Below are 22479 nucleotides of genomic sequence, written 5' to 3'. Positions count from 1 at the left end.
CAGTCGGTAAAGCATCTGCCTTCAGCTCAGGTCATGATCTCAGGGTCCTGGGATCGAGCCCCGAGTCAGGCTCCCTGCTCAGTGGGCAGTCTGCTTCTCCCCCTCCCTCTGCCACTCCCCCCTGTTTGTGCTCTCTCTCTCTCAAATAAACAAATAAAATCTTAAAAAAAAAACACAGACACTGAATAAGAAAAGCCATCTGGTCATCTCAATAGATGTAGAAAAAGCATTTGACAAAACTAAACATCCATTCATGATTAAAATAAAAACTTTCAACAGTCTGGAAATAGAAGGGAATTTCCTTAACCTGATAGAGAACATCTATTTTAAAGACTTACAGCTGATGACATGGGTAATAATGGAAGATGAAAGACTGAATGCTCCCCCCCCAAGATTGGGAACAATGCCTATGAGCCTTGAACTAGAAGTCCTAGCCAGTGCAAGGACATAGGAAAAAGAAATAACAGGCATATATGATTGGAAAGAAAGAAAACTGTATATATTTTTTAAATGCCCAAAAATCCATGAAAAAGCTTGTAAAACAAATGAGTGCATGTACATACTATCCAGCAATCCACTCTAGGTCTTTCCCCAGAGAAATGAAAGCGTATGTCTGTTCGTAGATTTGCACATGAAAGTGCATATGGCTCATTTGAAACAGCCCCAGACTGGAAACCACATAATGTCCACAAACAGATCCATGCTAATCAGAGATGAAGAACAAACCACTGATACCGGAAACAACATGAGGGAGTCTCAGATTATACTAAGTGGGAAGGGCCAGACGCAGTATCATTCCATCTGAGATGTTCTGGAAGAGGCGGAAGAGGTCAGTGGGTGCCGGGGTTGGGGTGGGGACCATCTGGCTATAAGGAGGTGCACAGAGATGTGGGGACCGTGGTGGTGGTGGTCACAGGGCTGGACGCCCGTGCAGTAAGAGTGCACATTCTCCTCCTGTGGTCTGTGGGCCTGTGTCCATATTTCTTGAGAACCCATTCCCCAGACTGGAATTTCCAGGTCGAGTTGGCACACACTTGAAGGCTTTTAAAATATACTTGTGAGAATGTGTACACATTTATACTCTGCCCAGTGACCTGGGCTCTGCCTGGAACCACCCAGGGCCTCCAGATCCTTGGCCTGGTGGAGAGGGGGTTAAATTTGTAGAGCTGCTTAGGGGAACAGCTCAGCAATTCCTGATCAACTTGAAAATGTTCCTGTCTGACAAACCAGTAATTCCATTCCCAGGAAAGCCCTAGACAAGCTCTAACACACGTATGTGCAGAATATTCCTAGCAGGTTTGCTTGGCTGTTTCTTGTTTTTGGTTTTGGTTTTGGTTAGCAGTGGTGGATACACGGGGACGTGGAAGGGTGTGGGCTCTGCAGCCGGTACCCCACGTCCTCACACGCGTGTCTGCGACCAGCTCAGGTGTAACACGTTAACGGGGCCTGCTTCCTTCGGGCAGCTGGTCTTTGGTTCTTGAGCCACAAGTAATTGAAGGATGCCCAGTTCCTCTTCCAGAAACAAAACAGAAAGAGGACGGACCCACAGCCCAACAGCTCAGGCACCTGCTGGGGTGACTTCCTTCCCTGCCCACCTGAAGGTCAGCTCCCAGGCCCTGGGCAGTCACTGTGGAAGGGCACATGTGTCCTGTGGCCTTTCCCCAAGAAGGGAGGTTTGCCCATGGGATCTTGTGGGAGGCCCGGGGAGGAGCCCAGCGAGGGTAGCGCAGCTCTCTGGAGGAGAGATCACAAGGAGGGCAGCGTCTGTGCTCCTGGCAGGTGGGAAGAGAAGGCTCTTCAGAGCTCAGGGAGCCGGGGCCCTTCCGTCCTGTCAGAACCGGCCGCTTCCCTTCAGCCTCTGCTGTGGCAGGCCGTGTGCTGACTCGGCTCTCCCCTCGCCATCCGCCCCAGCAGGTGCCTGAGCTGTTGGGCTGTGGGTCCGTCCGCAGCCTTGAACCTGCTGTCCTGGGGCTCGCTCTTCCCTTCCCTGGGCCCATCCCCACTTCGGTGGACCCCCTTCCAACTGGGCCTCACCAGCTTAGGAGAGCCTTTGCTGGAACCTTCCCCAGCACCCCCTGCCCCTACCTAATGCCCCCCAGGCTTCCTGGTGGTGGGTCCAGGCCTTCTGCCAGCCCTCGGCCGTGACCTCTGGCCCCGGCCTCATGTTGCTCTGGGCCTCAAGGCCAGGTCTCCTCCGCAGTTTGCTCTGCTGGGCCTCAGCTCCCCGCTCAGCCTGAATGCCATCTGCTGCAGCTGCCCAAGTTCTCGCCCGGGGCCAGTCCTGGCACCTGCGGCCTGCCCCAGCCTTGGCCCTGCTGAGTGCAGCCTCAACCCGCAGCACCCCGGCCGTGTGTGCAGGAACGTCCCCTGTGCGCTGCCCCAGCCGTCTGGGCTGGGACTCTCCCCCAAGCCTAATGCTTCCATCTCCAAACCCCGGCCCTCCCACCCTTGCCCTTCTCTTCCGCTGCTTCAGGACTGGGCCCTCGCCTCCCCACCCGGCCTCCTGCCTCCAGTCTCGCCTGCACAGCTGACCTCCATCCACAGGAGCCATCCGAGGCCGTGCTCCACAGCGCCCAGGCGTCCTCCCCTTTAACGCCCGTGTCCCAGGACCTCCGCCCACCTGCAGGGGACCCTCCTTCCCAACGCACCACAGCTTGACCCTTGTACCCCTGACCATTGTCCTTCTTGGTGTCCCCCGGCCCCACGGCACCATCCAGCACGTGGAGCTGAAGGGAACCCACGGAGGCTTTCCTTATATTCAGTACTTGCATCTGGAGCTGCGGGGCCCAAGACAGAGCGGGGCCGGGGCTCCAGCTCCCGGGATTCCTTTTATTATTACTTACTATTTCCTGCATGGAGCTGAGAAGTGCTTGTGGTTCCTGAAGAGGTTCTGGAGCCACTTGGCCTGGGCTCTGGGGGCAATGTGACCCACACGCAGCTGCTGACAAAAGCACCCTCCCTTTATCCTCACAGGAACACATGGGGAACGTGGGAGGGTGGCGGTGAAAGGGCCCCCACCCCCCATGGGGGCCCTACCAGCACGGGCGCTGCCCAGACCCATCTCAGAGCTGGGGTCCACTTTCTGTTCCTCCACAAGTGTCTCTACCAGAGTCCCTGTGTCCTCCCCCAGGCCCCCGGGACCAGAGCCCTCTTTTCTTGCCCCTGAGAGGAGACGGGCAGAAGCTGTTGGCCGGACACCCCGTCCAGTCCCCGAAGGCCAGTCCCCAAACAGGAGCCCACAGCGACCACGACCAGGAGACAGATGGTGCTTTGCAGCCCCGAGCAAAGAGGCGGAGTTTAAAAGGCATGGGCTCAGGCAGAGCGGGGTCCGGGGACCCCAGCCCCACTGGTGCCGGCGGGGGCAGCTGCAGCTTGCATCCCTGAGCCGCTCAGGAGGCCCGTGCACGGACAACCCACTTATACCCATACAGGGCACCCACAGCTTGTGGGCTGGATCATGCAGGCCTCCAATGAGCGCGACAATACCAGCCCGCACCAGACAAGAGCGAACAGAAGAGAGAGGCCCTTCACAACTGGGTGAGCCAGGCTGAGCGCAGACCTGTTTCTGACCCGATTTTCACCAAACAGGCCAGATGTGTCAGATTATGAGAAATCAGGGTCTGTTTTCTGGGTTGAAAGTTCCAGAAATAGCTCCTTCCAATTAACCTCCGCGGCTGGTCCTGAAGGAGAGGGCGGCTGGGGGCAGGGCTCTGGTGGGCTCCGACAAGCTCGTCTCATCTTGAACGCCCAGGGTCAGCCTGGCTCCAGGTGAGCATACTGGGGTCACTGCTCATGCACAGGGTTGGGGAGACAGCCATCCCCAGAGGGGCCCAGGGTCTCCATCTCTTCTCCTTCTGGACACAGTGGTCAAGCCTGCCCAGATGGGGACTCAGCTGCCCTTGGCCAAGATGATGGGAGCTGGGCCACGGTCAGCCTGAAAACGGGCTGTCACGTGGGGTGTTGCTGGGCCTGTGCGACAGCCCGTACGCTGTGGTCACCAGACTCCGGAGCGGGCAAGGGAGGCAGGCCGTGATGCCTTCACCTCCCAGACCTGGCGCTGTGCCGGCCCTCATCCCCCTCCTCTTCCCAGTCCTCACCGTCCCGCCTACCGGGCATCTCACAACATCGGCCCCCTGGGTCCCAGCCGTCTCTTTATTGAAAACTTGTCAGTTGGGGCTTTCTACCTGAATCCCGTTTGCCCACTGTTACACCTAATGCCGAGGCAGGTCTCAAGGCAGGTCCAGCACGGGTGCCCAGGTGCTCAGGAATCCACAGGGTGTCAGGCACTGTGCTGGGGGCGTCCTCAAACTCCCTGAGCCTGACTTCGCTTAAACCAGATTCGACACGGGGGTGTGATGAGGTCGGACCCCATCCTCAGGGGTGAAGGGGCAGTAAGTCCCTCAGGCTCGCCGGCCCCTTGAGGTCCAGGAGGGGACTCCTATAGCAAAGAGCTGGGACAGAAGTCCTACCCCAGACCTGGACAACCTGGGGGCGGGGTGGCTCCTGAAGCAACGAGCCCCAGGGCTGTGAGCTCCAGGTGGCATGGATGCCGCCCTGGGGATACCTGACAGATCACACAGGACAAGCAGACTCGGGCCACACTCAGCCCAGAAGCTGAGACTGTGCTGAGTTCTGCACCTCAGGGCTCCTAGGATACGAGTCCTAAGGAAATCAGTGAGAGCTGGCCCTGGTCCCAAGGAACCTTCCAGAAGGGTGAGTGGCAGATGCCCTCCCTGGGCCTCGGCCCCTAATTGCTGTTGTCCCTGGCCGTGGACTGTCCTCCTGCCAGGCCTCGCCCCTCAGGTGCCCCCCCCTAGGGTCTGTGACTCGCCAGGTGCCCCAGGGTGAGCCTGCCCTCACAGTACCCTCCGCAAGGGGGGGAGAGTGGCCAGCGCCCCAGCCCGCGAGGAGCCGAGTGGGTGATGTCCCCACCTCGCCAGTGTTCCACAGGGAACAGGATGGCAGGTGGGAGCAGGTGGGGGAGCCAGGGCACCCCAAGGGCATGGGTGCGGCAGGAGCCCCAGAACGCTCCACACACAGCAGCTCCTAATCCTTAGGAGACCCAGAGCCAGCTCTGGGACAAGGGACAGAGGTGCAGGGATCAACACAGAGCCATAGACTGGACATGCTTGGGACCCCAGGCCATGCCGCAGACCTGTCCACAGAGTCTGGGCCCCTCCGGTCAGGCTGCAGCCGCTACCTGTCTGTGAATCGAGGGCTGCAGAGATGCTACTGGAATTTCTGGATCAGTCACACCATCAGGACCTGCGATGAGCTAGCTGTCCACTCCCAAGCCAGGACGGGCCAGGTCACTCCTGGAAAGCCTCCGGACTGGCTAAAACGCTGCTGACCCTGGGAGGAAGAGGCCTCTTGGGAAGACAGGCCACTGAAGACCCTGGACCAGTCACCTGCACACCCCTTCATCCTGGCTGAGGCACCACTGGATCTGAACCTAAGCTGTGTACCTGCACATAAGCGCGTGGAGGTAAGAAGAAGCTCCTGCCCATTATTTCCAGGCACAAAACGGGTGATGATTAACGAGGCAGCCAAGGTACTGGGCTCTGACAGCTCGTTAAAGGAGAGGCTGAGCTCTGCTGGATACACACACATCACCGGGAGCAACGAGTCACTGGCGGGCAGTGCACATTGGAGACAGGTCTGTGGGAGCTCCGTTTGCCCCAGGTTCCTGAAGACCTGTGATACATCAGCACCTGGATATGCAAGACAGGACTTGGGGAGAAGCCCTGTGGGATCCCAATCACTGCTGTGCCCTCAGAGTGCCAAGGTCAATGCTATGACAAATGTTTGTGGTGAGTAAAAACTGACCACAGGTCCCCCAGTTGAAGCATCAGGTGGGTCTTTGAGCTGCTGTCTGTGGGGGATGGAGACTCAGCACTGCTGGCCCTGCCCTGGAGAGGGCTCGGGAGCTGGGCAGGCGTGAGGTCCTGTCCCCACGTGCTTAGAGGGACATGAGCCAGAGGGGGACAGTGGAAGGCCCCCAGGTCTTCTCCCCTCCAGCGTGAGGTGGATCCGTGAGAGCACGCCGGTGTCCGCTGAGTCTGGTGTGTCCTCTCCAGCCCCCAGGGGCTTCAGGCTAGGTGGGAGCTCGGGGTCAAAGGTGAGGCAGGGCCAGACCAGGACCTGCCAACAGCTGGGCACTTGGAGAGGTCTGCACGTTCTACCTTCTGCTCCATCAGCAGGTGTCCCCAAACGCCCCTGCACTGGGATTCCCAGCAGGGCCTTGGACTCACTTTCCACAGCCAGCCGGCCACACTCTCAGATGTGCCTAGAGATTACGTGTTCTTTTAAAATAGCTTTACTGATACATAATTCACATACCATACAATTTGCCCATTTAGAGGGAACAATTCAATAGTTTTTAGCATATTTACAGGGTTGTGCAACCATCAGGTTTCCATCACCCCAAGAGAGACCTGTGCCTTTCGCACACACACCCCCCATCACCGGCCCTGCCGCCCACCCCCCAGACCTACGCAAGCACAATCTACTTGGTCTTTGTACATTTCCTCGTTCTGGACTCCAGTGAGAACAGGCTCATGCGGCACGCCCCCTGTGGCTGGCATCCTTCACTTCACTTCCCAAATCAGTACTTTGTTCCTTTTTATGGCCCGATGAAATCGCATTGTATGGATTTACCAAATTGTATTTATCCATTAATCTGTTAGTGGACACTTGGGTTGTTCCCACGTTTTTCGCATGCATAATGCATAGTGAGCACTCCTGAGCAAGTTTTTGTGTGGACATGTGTTCACTTCTCTCGGGTACAGACCCGAGAGTGGAGTCCCTGGGTCGTGTGGTGATGCCATGTCTAGCTGTCTGAGGAGCTGCCAGACTCTCTTCCCGAGTGGCCAGAAGATCTCAGGCCCACCAGCTGCAGGCGAGGGTCCCACTTCCTCCGCACCCTCCCAACACTTGCTGTGTTTTCACTCCAGCTATCCTGGGGTGAGTGGGAAACGGTATCTCTGGGTGGTTTAAAGTTGCATTTCCCTGATGATTAATGATGTGCACCATCATTCCATGGGCTTCTTGGCTATTTGTATATCTTTTTTAGAGAACTGTATACTCCTTGTCCATCTTTTAATGGGGTTTTTAATTGTTGAGTTGTAGGAATTCTTTATATATTCTAGATACACGTCCCTTATCAGATATATGATTTGCAAATATTTTCTCCCATCCTGTGGATTATCTTTTACTTTCCAGTTGGTGTCTGTATTAGTTTGGTAGAGCTCCCACAACAAAGGGCCACAGACTATGTGGCCTGAAAAAGAAATCTATTTTCTCAGTGTTGGTTTCTCCCGAGGCCTCTGTCTGGTGTATCGACACTCTTTCCCTCGTGTCCTGTGTGTGTGTCTGTGTCCTGAGACACCAGTCGTGTTGGATTAGGACCACCCTCACGACCTCGTTGTGCCTTCATCACCTCTTTAAAGACCCTATGTCCAAATATAGTCTCCTTCTAAGTGTCGTGGGTTAGGGCTTGAACATACAGATTTTGAAGAGAAACAACTCAGACCCTACAGTGTCCTTTGAAGCACAGAAGTTTTAAATCGTGATTGAATTTATCTATCTTATCTTGCTTGCTCATGTTTTTGGTGTCATCTCTAAGAATGTTTTGCCAAATTCAAGGTCATCAAGATTCTGGGATCACTGCTTTCAGCCTGAAGAGCTTCCTTTGGAATTTTTTGCAGAGCAGCTATACTAGAAACAAATTCTTTCAGATTTTGTTTATCTGGGAAAGTATTTCACCTTCATACTGGAAATGATGGCTTTGCTGGAGACAGGATTCTTGATAGACATTTTTTCTGACGGTTTGAGTACATGCCCCCAGGGTATTCTGGCCTGCGCTGTTTCTGCTCGGGGTTACTTCTCGAGCGACGCCTGGCCTGTGGCATTCAGACCCTTCCCCGCCACCATGCACCTGTCAGTCTGCATTTATCCTGCTTGGAGGGCACGGCGCTCCCGGGATGCGCAGGTTATTGTGTGTCAGGAGATTTGGTGAGTTTTCAGCCATTATCTCTTCGAACATGTTTTTCCTCCTCCCTCTCCCCTCTCCTCGGGCACCGCGTTTCACGAACATGCCCCACACTCTGCTCAGACTCTGCTGGCCTCCCTTCCTCTCTTCTCAGCATGATCAGTCTATCGTCTAGCTCACCAGCTCCTTCTCCCGGCAGCTAACATCCACTGTGGAGCTGGCTCTTCCAGTGAATTTGTTATTGTTGACTTTTCAACTCCAGAAGGTCCATTTGGTCGTTTTAAAACTTCTCTCTTTATCAGTAATCTCCATTTGATACAATGGCCTGCCATCACATTCTCCATTTCTTTGATCTTCCTCTGGTCTGTGAACACATTTATAATGGTGCTTTTCAAAACTCTGATATCTGGTCCTCTCAAATGTTGTTTCTGTTGCCTGATTTTTTCTGATGTGTGGATCATACATTACTGTTTCTTTGCCTGCTCCAGGATTTTTTATTGGAAACTGGACATTTTAGATGATAATACAGCAACCCTGGATGATGTCCCCTCTTTCTTCAGGGCTTGCTACTGTTATCTGTTTTAGTGATTGGCTGGATCATTGTAGTGTAGTGTATTCTTGTCCCTCCACACACATATACACACACACATACACACATACACACATATACAGATACATACACGCACACACATATATAGATACATTCATGCATGCACACACGTGTGTGCACACAGATCCATACATGCACAGATACATATATGCACATGCACACACCTACATGCACACACACACATGCATGTGCACACATACAGATACATGCATGCACAGAGACACACATATATGCACAGATACATACCTACATGCATACACATACAGATACATGCATGCAGATACACACATATATGCACATACAGATACATACCTACATGCACATACACACACGCATGCATGAGCACACATACAGATACATGCATGCAGATACACATATATGCACATACACACAGATACATACCTACGTGCATGCACACATACACACACGCATGCATGAGCACACATACAGATACATGCATGCAGAGATACACATATATGCACATACAGATACATACCTACATGCATACACGCATGAGCACACAGATACATGCATGCCGATATACACATATATGCACATACACACACATACCTGCGTGCATGCACACATACATGCATGAGCACACAGATACATGCATGCCGAGGTACACATATATGCACATACACAGATACATACCTACATGCATGCACACATACACGCATGCATGCACACCCAGATACATACATGCACACATGCACGCAGAGATACACATATATGCACATACACAGATACATGCATGCATGCACATACACACACACACACACACACACACAGTGTTTAGCCCCTGATGCTGCCCCACAGGGAGGCACAGCTTGGGTATGCCCATAATCACCCTGGAATGAACTCTTTCCATGAATTTCCTCCCGTTTTCCTTCACTACAATCTCCAGTGTTCTTGAGAACATCTTGGGGTTGAACTTCTCTGTATTGTTACACATGAAGTCAGTTCGTTTGGCAAGAAATGAGGAGCTGTTCTAGGAGCCTGCTTCCCCCTGGCCCTCCCCAGGCAAAACCTCTGCACCAGGGCTCTGGAGTCGGGGACGGGGACAGTGCCTGGCTTCTTTGGTGATTCCCCATTCTCTGAGCTCAGTTGGGGGGACGGAGGGCAGAGCAGCAGGCTGAGGTCGTCTGGCTTGCCTCCCCCGTGAGACGCCAGCAGAAGCCAGGGGCAAGGGCGAGGGGTTTTCAGAGCAGCAAGAGGTAGAGCCTCCACCCCACAGCGGGAGTGGGGACTGGGCAGGAGAAGGTGCCCCCCTTCTCAACCGCACTGTCCCAGGGAGCTGGGGGCAGGGAGGCCTGTGTTCTGGAGTGGAGTCTCCTGGCTGGGCTGAGCTGGGGGTGGGGAGGGGGTATTTCTCTCGCCTTTTTAAATGAATTTTTGTAGATTTTCTTGGATAGATGTTCCATTTGCTGTTTGCCCTTAGGCCTGCTTCCAGAGGCTTTAATGGCTGTTTTTAATGATTTTCACCAGTTGTGCTGGGGAGCCGGTCAGCTGAGCTCCTCGGCTCCCAGGCAGGAAACCTAGCCTCCGGGGGGATCTTTTCGCAGGGAAACCGGGCCCCCCGCAGTCGTGCGCGGGCGAGGGTTGGGGTGGGTCGGGAAGGGCGGCCCGAGCGTGACCCGCGCCCTCTCCTCCGCAGGGCGAGTGCTCCCCCAAGTGCCGCAGCCTCTTCGTGCTGGAGACGGTGTGCGTGGCCTGGTTCTCCTTCGAGTTCCTGCTGCGCTCGCTGCAGGCCGAGAGCAAGTGCGCCTTCCTGCGGACCCCGCTCAACATCATTGACATCCTGGCCATCCTGCCCTTCTACGTGTCGCTGCTCGTCGGGCTGGCGGCGGGCGGCGCGGGCGCGGGCGCGGGCGCGGGCGGCGCGGCGCTGCTGGAGCGCGCGGGGCTGGCGCTGCGGCTGCTGCGCGCGCTGCGCGTGCTCTACGTCATGCGCCTGGCGCGCCACTCGCTGGGGCTGCGCTCGCTCGGCCTGACGGTGCGTCGCTGCGCGCGCGAGCTCGGCCTGCTGCTGCTCTTCCTGTGCGTGGCCATGGCGCTCTTCGCCCCGCTCGTGCACCTGGCCGAGCGCGAGCTGGGCGCGCGCCGCGACTTCTCCAGCGTGCCCGCCAGCTACTGGTGGGCCGTCATCTCCATGACCACCGTGGGCTACGGCGACATGGTGCCGCGCAGCCTGCCCGGGCAGGTGGTGGCGCTGAGCAGCATCCTCAGCGGCATCCTGCTCATGGCCTTCCCGGTCACGTCCATCTTCCACACCTTCTCGCGCTCCTACTCCGAGCTCAAGGAGCAGCAGCGGCGCGCCGCCAGCCCCGAGCCAGCCCTGCGCGGGGACAGCTCGCGCGAGGACAGCTCGCGCTCGGCCACGGCCACCGAGGACAGCCCGCAGGGGCCTGGGGGCGCCGGCCCAGCCGGGGTCCCCGCGCCCGGGGTTGGCCACGACCGTCGCCTGGCGCAAGAGGCCGCTCCTCGCGGGCTTGTTCAGGAGTAGAAGCACGGTCCTCACCTCCCGCGGGCGACCTCGCGGGCCGGACGCCCTCCCGGTCCCACTGCATGTCCCTCCCGCCAGCGCAGCCGGACCGCAGCCTGACTCGGAGGTGCCGCTGGAAAGCGCGCTCCAGTCGGTCCTGTCCCCTCCTCGTACCTCCCTTTGGAGTCTGGACGCCCTAGCCCAGAAGTTACCGCCGGTAGCAAATGCCACGGGGCCACGCGCGTCCGCGGGCCGCATCCTCCCGCTTCCCTGCTCCTCGGCCAGGGTAGCTCCTGGAGGGGCTGGGGGCGGTGGGGAGGTGGGGAGGCTCCTGCTTCTGCAGCTCGCCCGAAGTGCGCGGCGCCCCATCAGGAGGGAGGCTTCTCTGCGCATCCCTGACAAGTGACAGAAGTGTGACATTAACACAGCCACCCAGTTCCTCTGGGGAGGGGGGCGGGTCCCAGCCCTGACCTCTGACCTCCCTCGCCCGCACTAGCTCCATGGGGGTCTTCGTGGCCCCCTCCTCACACATTCGCCCCTGAAAATGCCTCTGCAAAGCTCAAGGTCTGCATGTTTCCCTGCGCTCCCTGCTGGCCTTGGACACCTTTACCCTCTGGGTTCTCCAAGAGGAGATGGGAGAAGGGGCCCTGGTGTGCAGCTGCTGGGAGCCTGTCCTCACCAAGGCATGAAGGAATGGGACTTTCCAAATCACGTTACTCTGTCCCTATTCATTTTAATGAGCGGAGCCATGACACTGCAGAGGCTGCTGCCCCAGGTCCTGCAGGAGGCGCACCTGGACCACCCCAGAGGGCCCCCCGGACACCTGACACACACACCCCCCACCCCCGCTGCCATCCATCACGGCTTTCGCAGGGCCCCTGGCACGAGGCCAGAGCGGGGAGAGGCTGGGGTGGGGGCTAGGGTGGGGCCCTTGCTCAGAGGACATTTCCTAGGATGCTACTGCTACCAATAAACGGTGTACCTCTCCTGCCTCTCCACCGAGTTCCTCCGGGCAGCACCAGCGTCCACACCAGGCACGGGGCGTCCAGGCAAGGAGGGGTTTCCTGCGCTCACGGGGAGTTGGTACGTGTAGACAGTGGGGCTCCGCTACCTGGACAAGCCCTTGCATGCAAAGCCCAGTTGTATCCCTCCGAGTCCCACAGCAGAGCCCGGGTCCCAAATCTGCAACCGCACTGCACCCCGCAGGGCAGGGCCGGGTGTTCTCAGGGAACCAGGCTGCAAAGAACCCAGGGCTGGAGCTGTCAGGATTTACACAATGAGCCCCAGTTCTGCAAGGGTGGGGTGGGGCAGGCTGGACTGCCTTGACAGCAGACTCGGTTTCCCTCTTCCTCCTCCTCATGCCCAGCCACGATTTGCATGCACAGAAGTACCTGGGCTCCAGCTCCTGGGTCAGTGTCAAGTGGACAAGGGCAGTGGGGTGCAGGGAAGCTGAAATAACGGTCTTACCAGCAACCAAGAAACATGCTGGGATCAGAATGAGCTGAGGGTCCCCAAACCACAGGGAGGCGAAGACTGTCTCCCACGGCTGACCTTGCACGGCTGCTCATACCAGCTCTCTGAGGCAGAAAGGGTCCCCTTGTATCAGAGACATGGTCGGTCCACCATGGACCAGGCCAGATTCAGCACCTGGCCTCACACGTGCCTGCCCAGTGCAAACTCCACCTGCAGCTTCTCCCTACAGGGCCCTGGTTCCTGTACCGCCTGGGGCTGGGTCCCCCTCTCCTTCCCTCCTGGACCCACATACCTCAAGCCAGGGCCAGCAGAGGTCTGCCAGGAGAAAGGACAGAGGAACTGGGGACCAGGGCACCCACCTGAGTGCTGGCTCTAGGCAGACTGGACCCTAAGGTTTAGCCCTGCCTCCTCCTGATTGCCACATCAGCTGACACCCCCACAGGGTGGGGCCTGGGGACCCAGAAACACACTAAGGGTGACCGCGCTTGCTCAGGAGCGGGTGACACAGCTGCTGCTGGTCCCAGGGGATCCCCACCCATGGAGGCCACACTCAGGGCATCTGCTACCCTCTGTTCATCGGGCATGGCTGATGACCCCAGGGGCAAACGGCTTTCTCCTGTGCAGTGGGGCTCGCTGACCGTCACCATGAAGACCCCCAGAAATAACCCAAGTTGTCCCTCCAAGGTCAGTGGTAGGGGTGACCTGAGCGATCTGGCCCCTACCCCCTCCTGACCGTGGGCTGCAGCGGTTCTGACCGGGACCCCTCGAAGACAAAGAGAGCCCTTGCAGCACCAGAGGTCACGGGGAGGAGAGGGACCCGTCAACCGTCTGAGAAGTGGGGAGTGCAGTGGGAGGGAAGCCACACATCTCCCACCGAGCAAGCAGACCAGCCAGCCCCGAGCTTTCCTGTCCCTTCTCTGGTGCCTACCCCACCCACCCTCAGCCTCCATAGCTGCCCCTTGCACACAGGCCATGGTCCCTCGTGCAGGACTCTGGGCAGGCCCCTGATGGCCGTGGCCTCAATGTCCCTGTCTGGGTCAGGGGACCAGGAACTCGCCAGGTCCCCACAACCTGCCACCTCACACACTCTGACAAAATCTACTGAATGCACCTACTGTGGGACAGAATCGTGGGATTCGTACGTGTGATGCTGACATCGCTGAGTCTGCTTAAAATGCACAAAGGCAGTGCAGGGAGGGCGGGAGACAGCCTTACAAACCCCAATTATGCTGAGAGCTCCGTTCTGGTTCCAGAAGGATCACTGACTTGGGAGGTAGCTCTGACACCAGGTTATGATCTCTCTCTGCCAGCCCGAGGCCTCTGGTTACCTGAAACCATCATGAGCATTGGGGGGTGGGGTATGATTTGGGTCTGTGACATTCCAGGACCCACCGAGCACCCCCTTGCCCTCGGGGCTGCTTTCTGAGCATGCAACCACCCTTCAGACTGACCGTGCACCCCCTGCCCCCTCCACCCACCCTGCCGGACCCATGTGTGCTTCCAGGGGACCTGGGGAACCGCTCAGACTGAGCACGGTGGCACCAGGACTGAACATGCCCCAACACCAACACTGGGAGTCTGAAACCCTCCCCCACGCTTGCTGCTGAAAAAATTCCTATACTCCTTATTTTAGGGGAAAACACGTCCCACCCCTACACGCACACACCCAGACAATTTCTTCTTGGCCAGCTGGAGACTGGACCAGCACAGGCAGCCCGGCTTCATTCACAGCCTTCCATCTGCTCCAAGTTCCCGGAGGCTCAACAGAGTGAGCTGCACTTTGCCACTCACCCTGGACGCCCGAGCAGTCTCACCATGTTGCTCCCATTTCCAAGAGCTATCCTGTTGAGAGAAGAGCTGGAACAACTTACAGGAGATCTAAGGTCGCAAAGAGTGACCTTCGCCTACTTTTTTGATTAGAAGCCCACTTCTTGTGGGGCTCCTGAGAGCCTGTGGCCTCCCGCTGACAGAGCTCAGGGCACAGCGCTCTCCTGGCCAGTGGGACACGGGCCCGGCTCCTTCTGCTCCATCTCTGAACAGCAGCCCCCCAGACTCTCCACACCACCTCTCTGCTCTTCAGCGGGGCCACACGTCGGTTTTCAAGAACAGAGATGGGCTCACAGAAAAAGACACCTTTGTATATTTTACTCTTCATTTCACTGCTGGAATTTTTACTGCATGCATAATTTAATTAAAAGTTAATTTTAATTAACAAATTACCAGAAGGAAAATAAAAATCCACCCCTAAAGCCGGACAAGGGTCCAGGCTGGGGATGCTGGCTGCCTGAGAGGACCACAGCGGGTGTCACCAGCGTGGACCCGCTCCGGACCAGACTCGCTCTCAGACTCGGGGCCAGTGCTGGGGGGGGGGGGGATGACCCCTCCAAAAATTTAAAATATCACTTTCAAGTACTTGCACTGTATCTTTTTGATATTTTTGATATCTTGCCCCAAATGTAAATTGTCTCCATGAAAAAATAATTGCTCAGTACACCGCTCCATCCGTACTTGCTCAATAGACCTGTCCGTTTTCCTTGAAACACTGCTCTTGGCCTTTCTTTAAACAGGACACCTCTCACCCTTTCCAGACATTCAGTGGTCAGGGCCCCCCCGGCCTGGCCCTGTTGGTCTGTTCGGGGGGCTGGTGTGTCCTGGGAGGTGGGCTGGTCTGTCCCGGGGTGGCTGGCCTGTCCTGCAGACGGGTCTGTCCTGGGGGGCTGGCCTGTCCGGGGGGGGGGGGGGGGCTTGTGGGGGCACGGGTCTGTCCGGGGGGGAGGGGGAATGTGCCCTGAGAGAGCAGCCTGGGTGTCACAGGGCAGAGCTGGACCCCAAGGAGAGGGCGCCCACCCTTCCCCGAAGACCCCCACGGCGAAAGGACGGGGACCCATGCTTCACTCTGTCCTGGGCCCCCACTCCGACCCATTCACGAGGCCACACTGGATCGCGAGAGTTTATTGAGTTAAAGGCAGCGTCCTGACAACTGAGTGCCCCTCACACTGGGCACACGCCTCGCTGCTGTAGTCGGAGACGCTTTCATCTGGAGTCATTTACTGCTACAGCACTCCGCCTCGTGTTTAAAAAGTAAACATTGCCAAAGCATCTTACAGCCCAAACTAAGCAGGACCCTCACCCAAACATTCAGGAGTTTTTGAGGAAAACTCAGGAGGAGGAAACAGCTCTGAAGAGCAGACACCACTAGAGCTTTGGCACAGCCCGTGTGAACCCGCCCCAGAGCTGCCCCTCCGCCCCACAGAGGGAGAGCCACACACGGAAGCTGCTAGAACCCTCAGACGCTGGGGGCCTGGGAGCTGGCCCAGGGCTGCTGGGCATGGCTGACATGCTCCTGTAAAACAGGGGGAAAGATACAGGGTGACCAGAGATGCCCGTGCATGGCCACAGCCCCCCACCTTGGAACATCACCCCAGGCCCGAGAGGAGTGTGGGGACACCTGCCTCATGTGTCCCCTCTCCTGACCAGCAGGCCATCTCCCTGTCCTGGAAGACGGACGTCGAAAGCTGTATGCTGCAGGTGCATGCAATTCCCAGAATCCAGGGGGAACGCCCCACAAGTGCGGCCATGCTCGGGGGATGGATGCATCTGCCCAGACCTGGTCCCAGGCCCCTGGCTTTCTGGGAGCACACAGGGACAACCTGCCCCCCACCACACCCCTAGGACTCGTGGGGACCTCTAGACTCTGGCGGCAGCACCCCTGAGCTCACTCTGGCCAGGGCCCAGCCGGCATGGACACAGGCTTGCCCCCTCGCTGCCAGTGGGGTCCACGCCAGCATCTCCCAGGAGGAGGCCAATGCAGAAATGAGGCATGGGGGTGCACAGGACACCTCTGGGCACCACTGCCAAGCTGAGGGCCAAGTCCTGAGTCCTGTGAGGCGGCTGCACTGAAGGTGACCCGGACAAGGCCAACTCCGACCGGATAAACAAGAGCACTTGTAATGTGCGTCCTCGCAGCTTCCTTTCCATGTGTATTAGGCGCATACAAAACCCCAGCCACACCCTCTGTGCCCGGGCCCTGTCCTGAGTCACCCTCGCGTACATGCTGTCACCAGGGCGTCCACATTTGGGCCATTCTAAGACCAGGCTCTGTGCGCCAGGACCATGGGTTCTCCGGGTGCCATTATTCACTCTTGCTCCCCAATCCCACCCATGCCGAGGGTCGCCGAGAGCCGGGGTGCAGGCCCCGGGGGCCCCCGCACACTGACACCCGGAGGGGGATTCCTGGTGCCCTCCATCCCGTAGCAGCCCTAAGTCTGTCTTTTCCTGGGTCTGTGAGCATATTCCAAGTTCCAGACAGGTGTTTTTTGAGAGGAGGGAAGAGAACACTTGCTTTTCCATCACCTGAAAAACAGCTGCCGCCCAGCCCTGGGGTATAAAGCCCACGTGCACTCGTCCTCAGGTATGAGCACAAACGTGGGCACTCAGGCCCCCCACCGGCCCCTCCCAGACCCACAGCCAAGACACCCTGCTGGGCCACGGTGCCTGCCTGCCCCAGGCAGGGAGGACAGGCGGCCGGGCAGCGCCCAGGCAGGAGGCCACATGTCCGTGCCCTCCCTGCCGCCTCAAAGGGCCTTGGCACTGGCAGGGTGCGCCACGTGGGGGGCTGGCTTCTGGGGGCGGCGGGCGAAGGCATAGGCCTGTCCCAGGATGGCCAGGTCCACCAGCACCTGCAGCAGGCCGCACACGGAGAACTGCAGGGGGGCGCCGTTCAGCAGGAAGTAGGCCGTCTTGAAGGTGTCACCGCTGGTCCACATGAGCACCATCTTGATGCTGCGGAGACACAAGCCAGGGCTTAGGGGCCACCCAGGCCGCCACCTGTCCCCCATCCCTCCCGTCCTCACTGGGAGGCCACAGCGTGCACAGCCCCAGGGACAGGAAGGCCCTGCAGCTGTCCGGGCGGGGAAGCTGACACAGTGGCAGGGCCCACGTGGCCTCACGAGCGTTCCGTCCCTCCTGGCCGCAGGCCTGTGCCCCTCAGGAGACGCGCTGTGGCCTCAGACGGGAGAGGGAAGACCACCCCTCCCCACACGGCATCCCAGGGCCCACCAGGAAGGTGAGGACTGCCGGAGAGCACCACTAGGCTGCAGGGACGGGCAGCCTGGGCGGGAGGGGAGGTCCTCTCACCCAGAGCTTTCCCTCCTGGCCGGGGAGCCCCCCGTCTGCACCCAGGGGTGCCGAGGACAAAACCAGAGGCTGCCAGCAGAAGCAGAGCAAACCCCTGCTCTCGGGAAACCCTGCCTGGCCAGACCCCCTCCCTCAAAAGATAACTGGAGGGCGATTCCATTTCTGGTCACCGATGCCAACCCCCCTTCAAACGTTTCGGGATCAGTCCGCAGCGGGGCAGGGATCCTCGTGGGTGACGAGGGAACTGTCACTCACTGCCCACGTCCCCCACACACGTCTCTGCGCACAGTTTCAAGTGCCCTGGCTTCCCAAGTCACGGGCACAAGCACCATTGTTTTCCTGCACAAGTATATTTAAATCAGACCCATTTCCATCAGCAGCCTGAACCTCTTACAGCTAATTAAACCAGACCACAGAGTTTGAGAGGGAGGCTGTTGCCAGGCGGCAGGAAGGGGGATGAAGATCCCCAAGCAGACAGGATGCACGTCAGAGCTGCCAACACCAGGCCAAGGGCCAGGCAGGCACTGAGCTCCCGGAGGGAGACAGCTCTCCACCCCTGGGCATTCTGACCACCTCTGAGCCCCAGGCTGGTTTTCATTCCTAAAACCAGGGTGAGGAGCCCCGTCTCCCGTACTCCCAGCCCGAGGACATAGCTCTGTGTCCCCGCCTCTGCCCAGTGAGAAGTCCAACCAGCCACACAGAACGCAGACGGGGAGGGGAGAGCCCTCCTGACCTTACACACACACGGCTGCTTGAGGCTTCTCTGGGATGGTCACTGGGAAAATGGCCAAGGCCTGCCGGGCCCCAAGCAGCTTCTCTGCAGACAGGCACTCTACATCCAAAAAAGCCCACGGATACATCATATTTGGCCTGTAATACTGGCTCACACCGTATTCCAAAGTTTTTGTTTTGAGTGAGCTGATAACTAATTCTGCATTTTTAAAATCCACATTATATATAATAGATCCTCTTTTTCTGGCTGCTTTCAACATTTGACTTTGGTTCTTAGTAGACTGTGATGTGATATATGTTTGGGATTTGCTGAACTTCTCAAATCTGTAAGTTTATCTAACATCAAATTTGGAAAGTTTTCAGACATTCCTTCAACTATTTTTGTCTGCTCCACACCCTTCTCTCCTCTAGACTCAGACGACATCAATGTTAGATTTTTTGGTACTTTCCCTGAATCTGTTTTTCCCCCCTGGTTTTTCTCTGTTGTTGAGAATGTTATTTTTATTGATCTGTCTTCAAGTTCACAGACTCATTCCCGGGCCATCTGCATTCCACTACTGAACTCACAAAGTACATTTTTATTTGGCTTACTGTGATTTTTAATTTAAAATGTTCTGTTTGGTTCTTTTTTATAGCTTCCATTTCTTTGCTGAGATGTCCCGTTTTCCATTCATTTCAAGAGTCTTTGCTCTTCTCTCTGGACCAGTTTCCCAGTGACCGTTCCCGAGCCGTTCCCGACCAATCCCCTTGGTTGATTGTGTGGTCTACTGGTTGTCTTCTCCTTGGAAAGCTGTTGAGATGTTCCTGATGCTTCCTATGCTGAGTAATTTCGGTTTGTATCCTGGACATTTTTAACATTATATAATGAGACTCCAAGTCTTATTAAATCCTATGGAGAATGTCGGGTTTTCTGTTCTAACAGGCAACTGGCATGGTTAAGTTCAAGCTGCAGGTGGGCTGCAATTCAATTCAGCTCCATTTTCAAAGCCCCTGCAGTGCCATCTGGGTCTGCACTTTGTGGGCAGCACTCAGTGGCTGGTCTGGGACGTGGGCAGTGGTCTACCCCACGATTCAGTTCTCAACGCCTTTCAGATGTAGGTTAGGGCCAAATCCATGCATGCATAGCTTGGTGGTGAGCCCAGGAGTTCACATACAACTGCACAGGATCCCTGTCCCAAGATGCGTCCACTCCTCCATCTCCCTGACTCTGTGCCTCGGGGACACTCTTCTCCCGTGTCCTCTGGCTAGAAAGCCAGCGCTTAAGTCTCGTGGCCCTGCTGTGCACCTCCCATGGTTGATCTGCCTCCAGGTGCATGAGGTGGGAAGGTAGAGGGAAAGAGCCATGGGATTCCCCTCCGCTCTCAGGATCTTCTTCCAATGCTGCCCCGGGGCTGCCTCCAGCTTTGAAGACCGCCACTTCTGGACTGGGGCCTGCCTGGGGCCCCGGGGTAAGAGCAAGGCCAAAACACCAGCAGCCCCAGCTCTTGCTCACCCTTTCCCACACTCAGAGCACGGAGGCTCCACTGGGAGCACTTCCTGCCCGGCCCAGGGCAAGTCTTGAGCTCCAGGCTGTGCTGAACTCCAGGCTGGCAAATATGGAAGGGAGAACAGAGCGGCCCATGCCAGTCACTCATGGGGTTTCCTTCCCCCACCCTGCCCACTCCCGCTGACCGCCGGAGTCCCCAGAGCTGCTCCGCACCTTCTGTCCAGGCTCTCAGCTGCACTCAAGGGGAGAGATGGGCTAACCCCTGGCAGCCCCATGCAAAAGATCTGAGACTGGTGGTTCGGGTCGGTGTTCCGCCACTGGCCATGTTCCCCGACTGGTCCCTGTAGACAACTGGCCTGGTCCACCCCGGACGAGGTGGCCGAGGAGCAGGAAGGACGGTGCTTGCTGCCGGGACGGTTCCCACACCCTGCACTTCCCAAGCTGTGCCTCTAGCTCGGTCCGGATGGTCCTGGTCTGGAGCACCAGCTGGGGATCTCGGCGTGCGACAGAAGGGCCCTCCAGGGGGCTGGAGCGGCAGGTGGAGCACCAGGAGCTCGGCCAACTGCACACTTAGCACTGGTGGGGACCACAGAGGTGAGGACACACCGGAGCGACGAGCGGAGGGAGGGAAGCAGGTCAACCAGGGGACAGAGCTGAGTCCCGCAGGCCTGGGCTGGGCCCACCAGGAGGCTGCAGGCACCTGGCCGACCAGAGCTGAGACGTACCGTCTGAACTGCACCAAGGAGGGGCCGGCCTGCCCGGGCGGGGCTGCTCTCAGCTCCCACGCTCACACCCCTGCGCTTTTCCAAGGAAAACCCACACCCACAGAGCAAGCATTTCAAGGAGAACCTCCAAGAGCAACCCATGTTTCTGCAAAAGGCCGTGAAGACAAGGAGAGAAGCAACAGGGCTCAGCAAAGGAGTCCAGTTCCTTATTCCAGAATTAAGAGCTCAAGGCACAGTCTTCCCCAGAAATAGCCACACTTTAGTAGAAGACGAAAGACCTCCCTCAAAACACAATAAAACCTAACGAGCCACAGAGATGGTTCTAGGCCAAGCAGCAGGGTCCGTCAGGGGGCCTGGCTGGAACCTTCTCAAGTGGACCTGCTCCCCGGGGAGCAGCCAGGGCTAGAGTGACACCAGCCTGGAAAGGCTCCTCAGGACTGGGCCGCTCCTGGGGTGAGTGAGCTCCCGGCCGCCTTGACATGGCCACCTTGCAGGGAGCTGGCCCCTCCATTCACTGGTGGCTCCAAGCGAGGCGGGACTCCACACAAAGGACCGCAGCACGCTCCCTGTGGGGCAGGCAGAAAGTGCAGCTGGAGCCAGGCCCAGGACCCCCGCCCGGTGCCCCGTCAGAGCCCTGTCAGAGCCCCCGGGCCCTGAACGCACAGGTGCACTTTGTACCCCCGCTAGTGGAGATGTGCGGTCACTGTTCCGGGGGGGCTCTGACTGACGTAAGGACCATTCTTAGCTGCACAGATGCCTCACCCAGCCGTGGCCCTTGGGCCAGCAGGGCTCGGGGTCAGGAATGCGACAGCCTTGTTGAGGCCCCAAACCAGCCGCCTCAGTGGGGGGCTCAGGGTGGGGCAGGGGCACCAGTCAGGTCAAATACTATTCGAGTATTTGGACAAGCACCGCCCTGAGTGGTCTCCTCATCAGGAAGGAACACCCTTGTGCAGGGAACACGGGCTCTGGATGGAGAAGCTCACGCTGTCACCCCAAGACCCTGAGATGCCCTGCCCCCACGCTTCCCAGGACCTTCAACGAGCTGTGAATTCCCATCACCCACAACAACTATGGGAGGAAGGGACGAGCCCCAGAAGTTGGGCTATCACCCTACAACATGCCAGGGATGTATGTCCTGGAGACCCCCTTCCTTGGATGGAGGAAACAACCAGCCCAGAGCTCCAACAATGCAGGAAGCCCAGACTGTCACTTCCCAGGCCCCAGGCCGCGTCCTTCCTGCTCAGGCTGGTAGCCTGGGAGCTGGATTCCTCTGCCCATCACCAACTCCAGCTGCTGCCTCCTGCACCTGACCGCCCCCGCCCCCTTCTACTATTTTAATCCAGGCTCCTATTACCTCATTCTTGGCTCCTGCATTTTTCCTCCCAAACTATTCCTAAAATTCCTCTCACCTCATCCTTGCCCTGTCCAGCAGTCCAGAAAGCCTCTTCCCAGTTGGTGCCCAAGAGGTGATGGCTACACTTCCTTGCCTGCCCAGCTTCCCCCAGAGCCCAACTCAGGCATGCCAACTCCTATGGCCTCCCCAGCCCTCCCCTCACTCCCACCCCCCAGCCTAGACCCAGACCTTCCCCTTTCCACCTTTCAAAAGCTCTCCTATAATTCCAAATCCATCCAAAACACATCCCAAAGGAGTAGGTTTTTGTGACCTTGGGTGAGACAGTGGTTTCTTGGGTATGACAACAAAAGCATAAGCAGCACCCACCCCCACACACCCACACCCCCCACACACACCCACCCCCCACACACACACCCCCTCCCACACACACCCCCTCCCACACCCCCCACACACACCCACCCCCCACACACACCCCCTCCCACACCCCC

At 57.6% G+C, this 22479-nt stretch overlaps 2 protein-coding genes across 8 annotated transcripts in view; one reads left to right on the top strand and one right to left on the bottom strand.

Annotated features, from left to right (window-relative positions):
• Positions 1-15281, top strand: part of KCNG2 (potassium voltage-gated channel modifier subfamily G member 2) — a 75153-nt gene extending 59872 nt beyond the window's left edge. For all 5 annotated transcript variants that reach the window (XM_032422726.1, XM_032422723.1, XM_032422725.1 and 2 more), the window contains one exon: positions 10258-15281. In XM_032422726.1, coding sequence (XP_032278617.1) covers positions 10258-11106 — 849 coding nt within the window. In that variant the 3' untranslated portion in view covers positions 11107-15281. The remainder of the gene's footprint in view (positions 1-10257) is intronic.
• A 696-nt stretch (positions 15282-15977) lies between these two features.
• SLC66A2 (solute carrier family 66 member 2) overlaps positions 15978-22479 on the bottom strand; it is a 57685-nt gene continuing 51183 nt past the window's right edge. For all 3 annotated transcript variants that reach the window (XM_032422717.1, XM_032422719.1, XM_032422718.1), the window contains one exon: positions 15978-17340. In XM_032422717.1, the coding sequence (XP_032278608.1) occupies positions 17133-17340 (208 nt within the window). In that variant the 3' untranslated portion in view covers positions 15978-17132. The remainder of the gene's footprint in view (positions 17341-22479) is intronic.

Source organism: Phoca vitulina, unplaced genomic scaffold (genome assembly GCF_004348235.1).
Source record: "Phoca vitulina isolate PV1807 unplaced genomic scaffold, GSC_HSeal_1.0 scaffold27, whole genome shotgun sequence".
NCBI lineage: Eukaryota > Metazoa > Chordata > Mammalia > Carnivora > Phocidae > Phoca > Phoca vitulina.
Note: the sequence above shows the minus strand (reverse complement) of the source record. Positions and strands in the feature narration are given on the sequence as shown.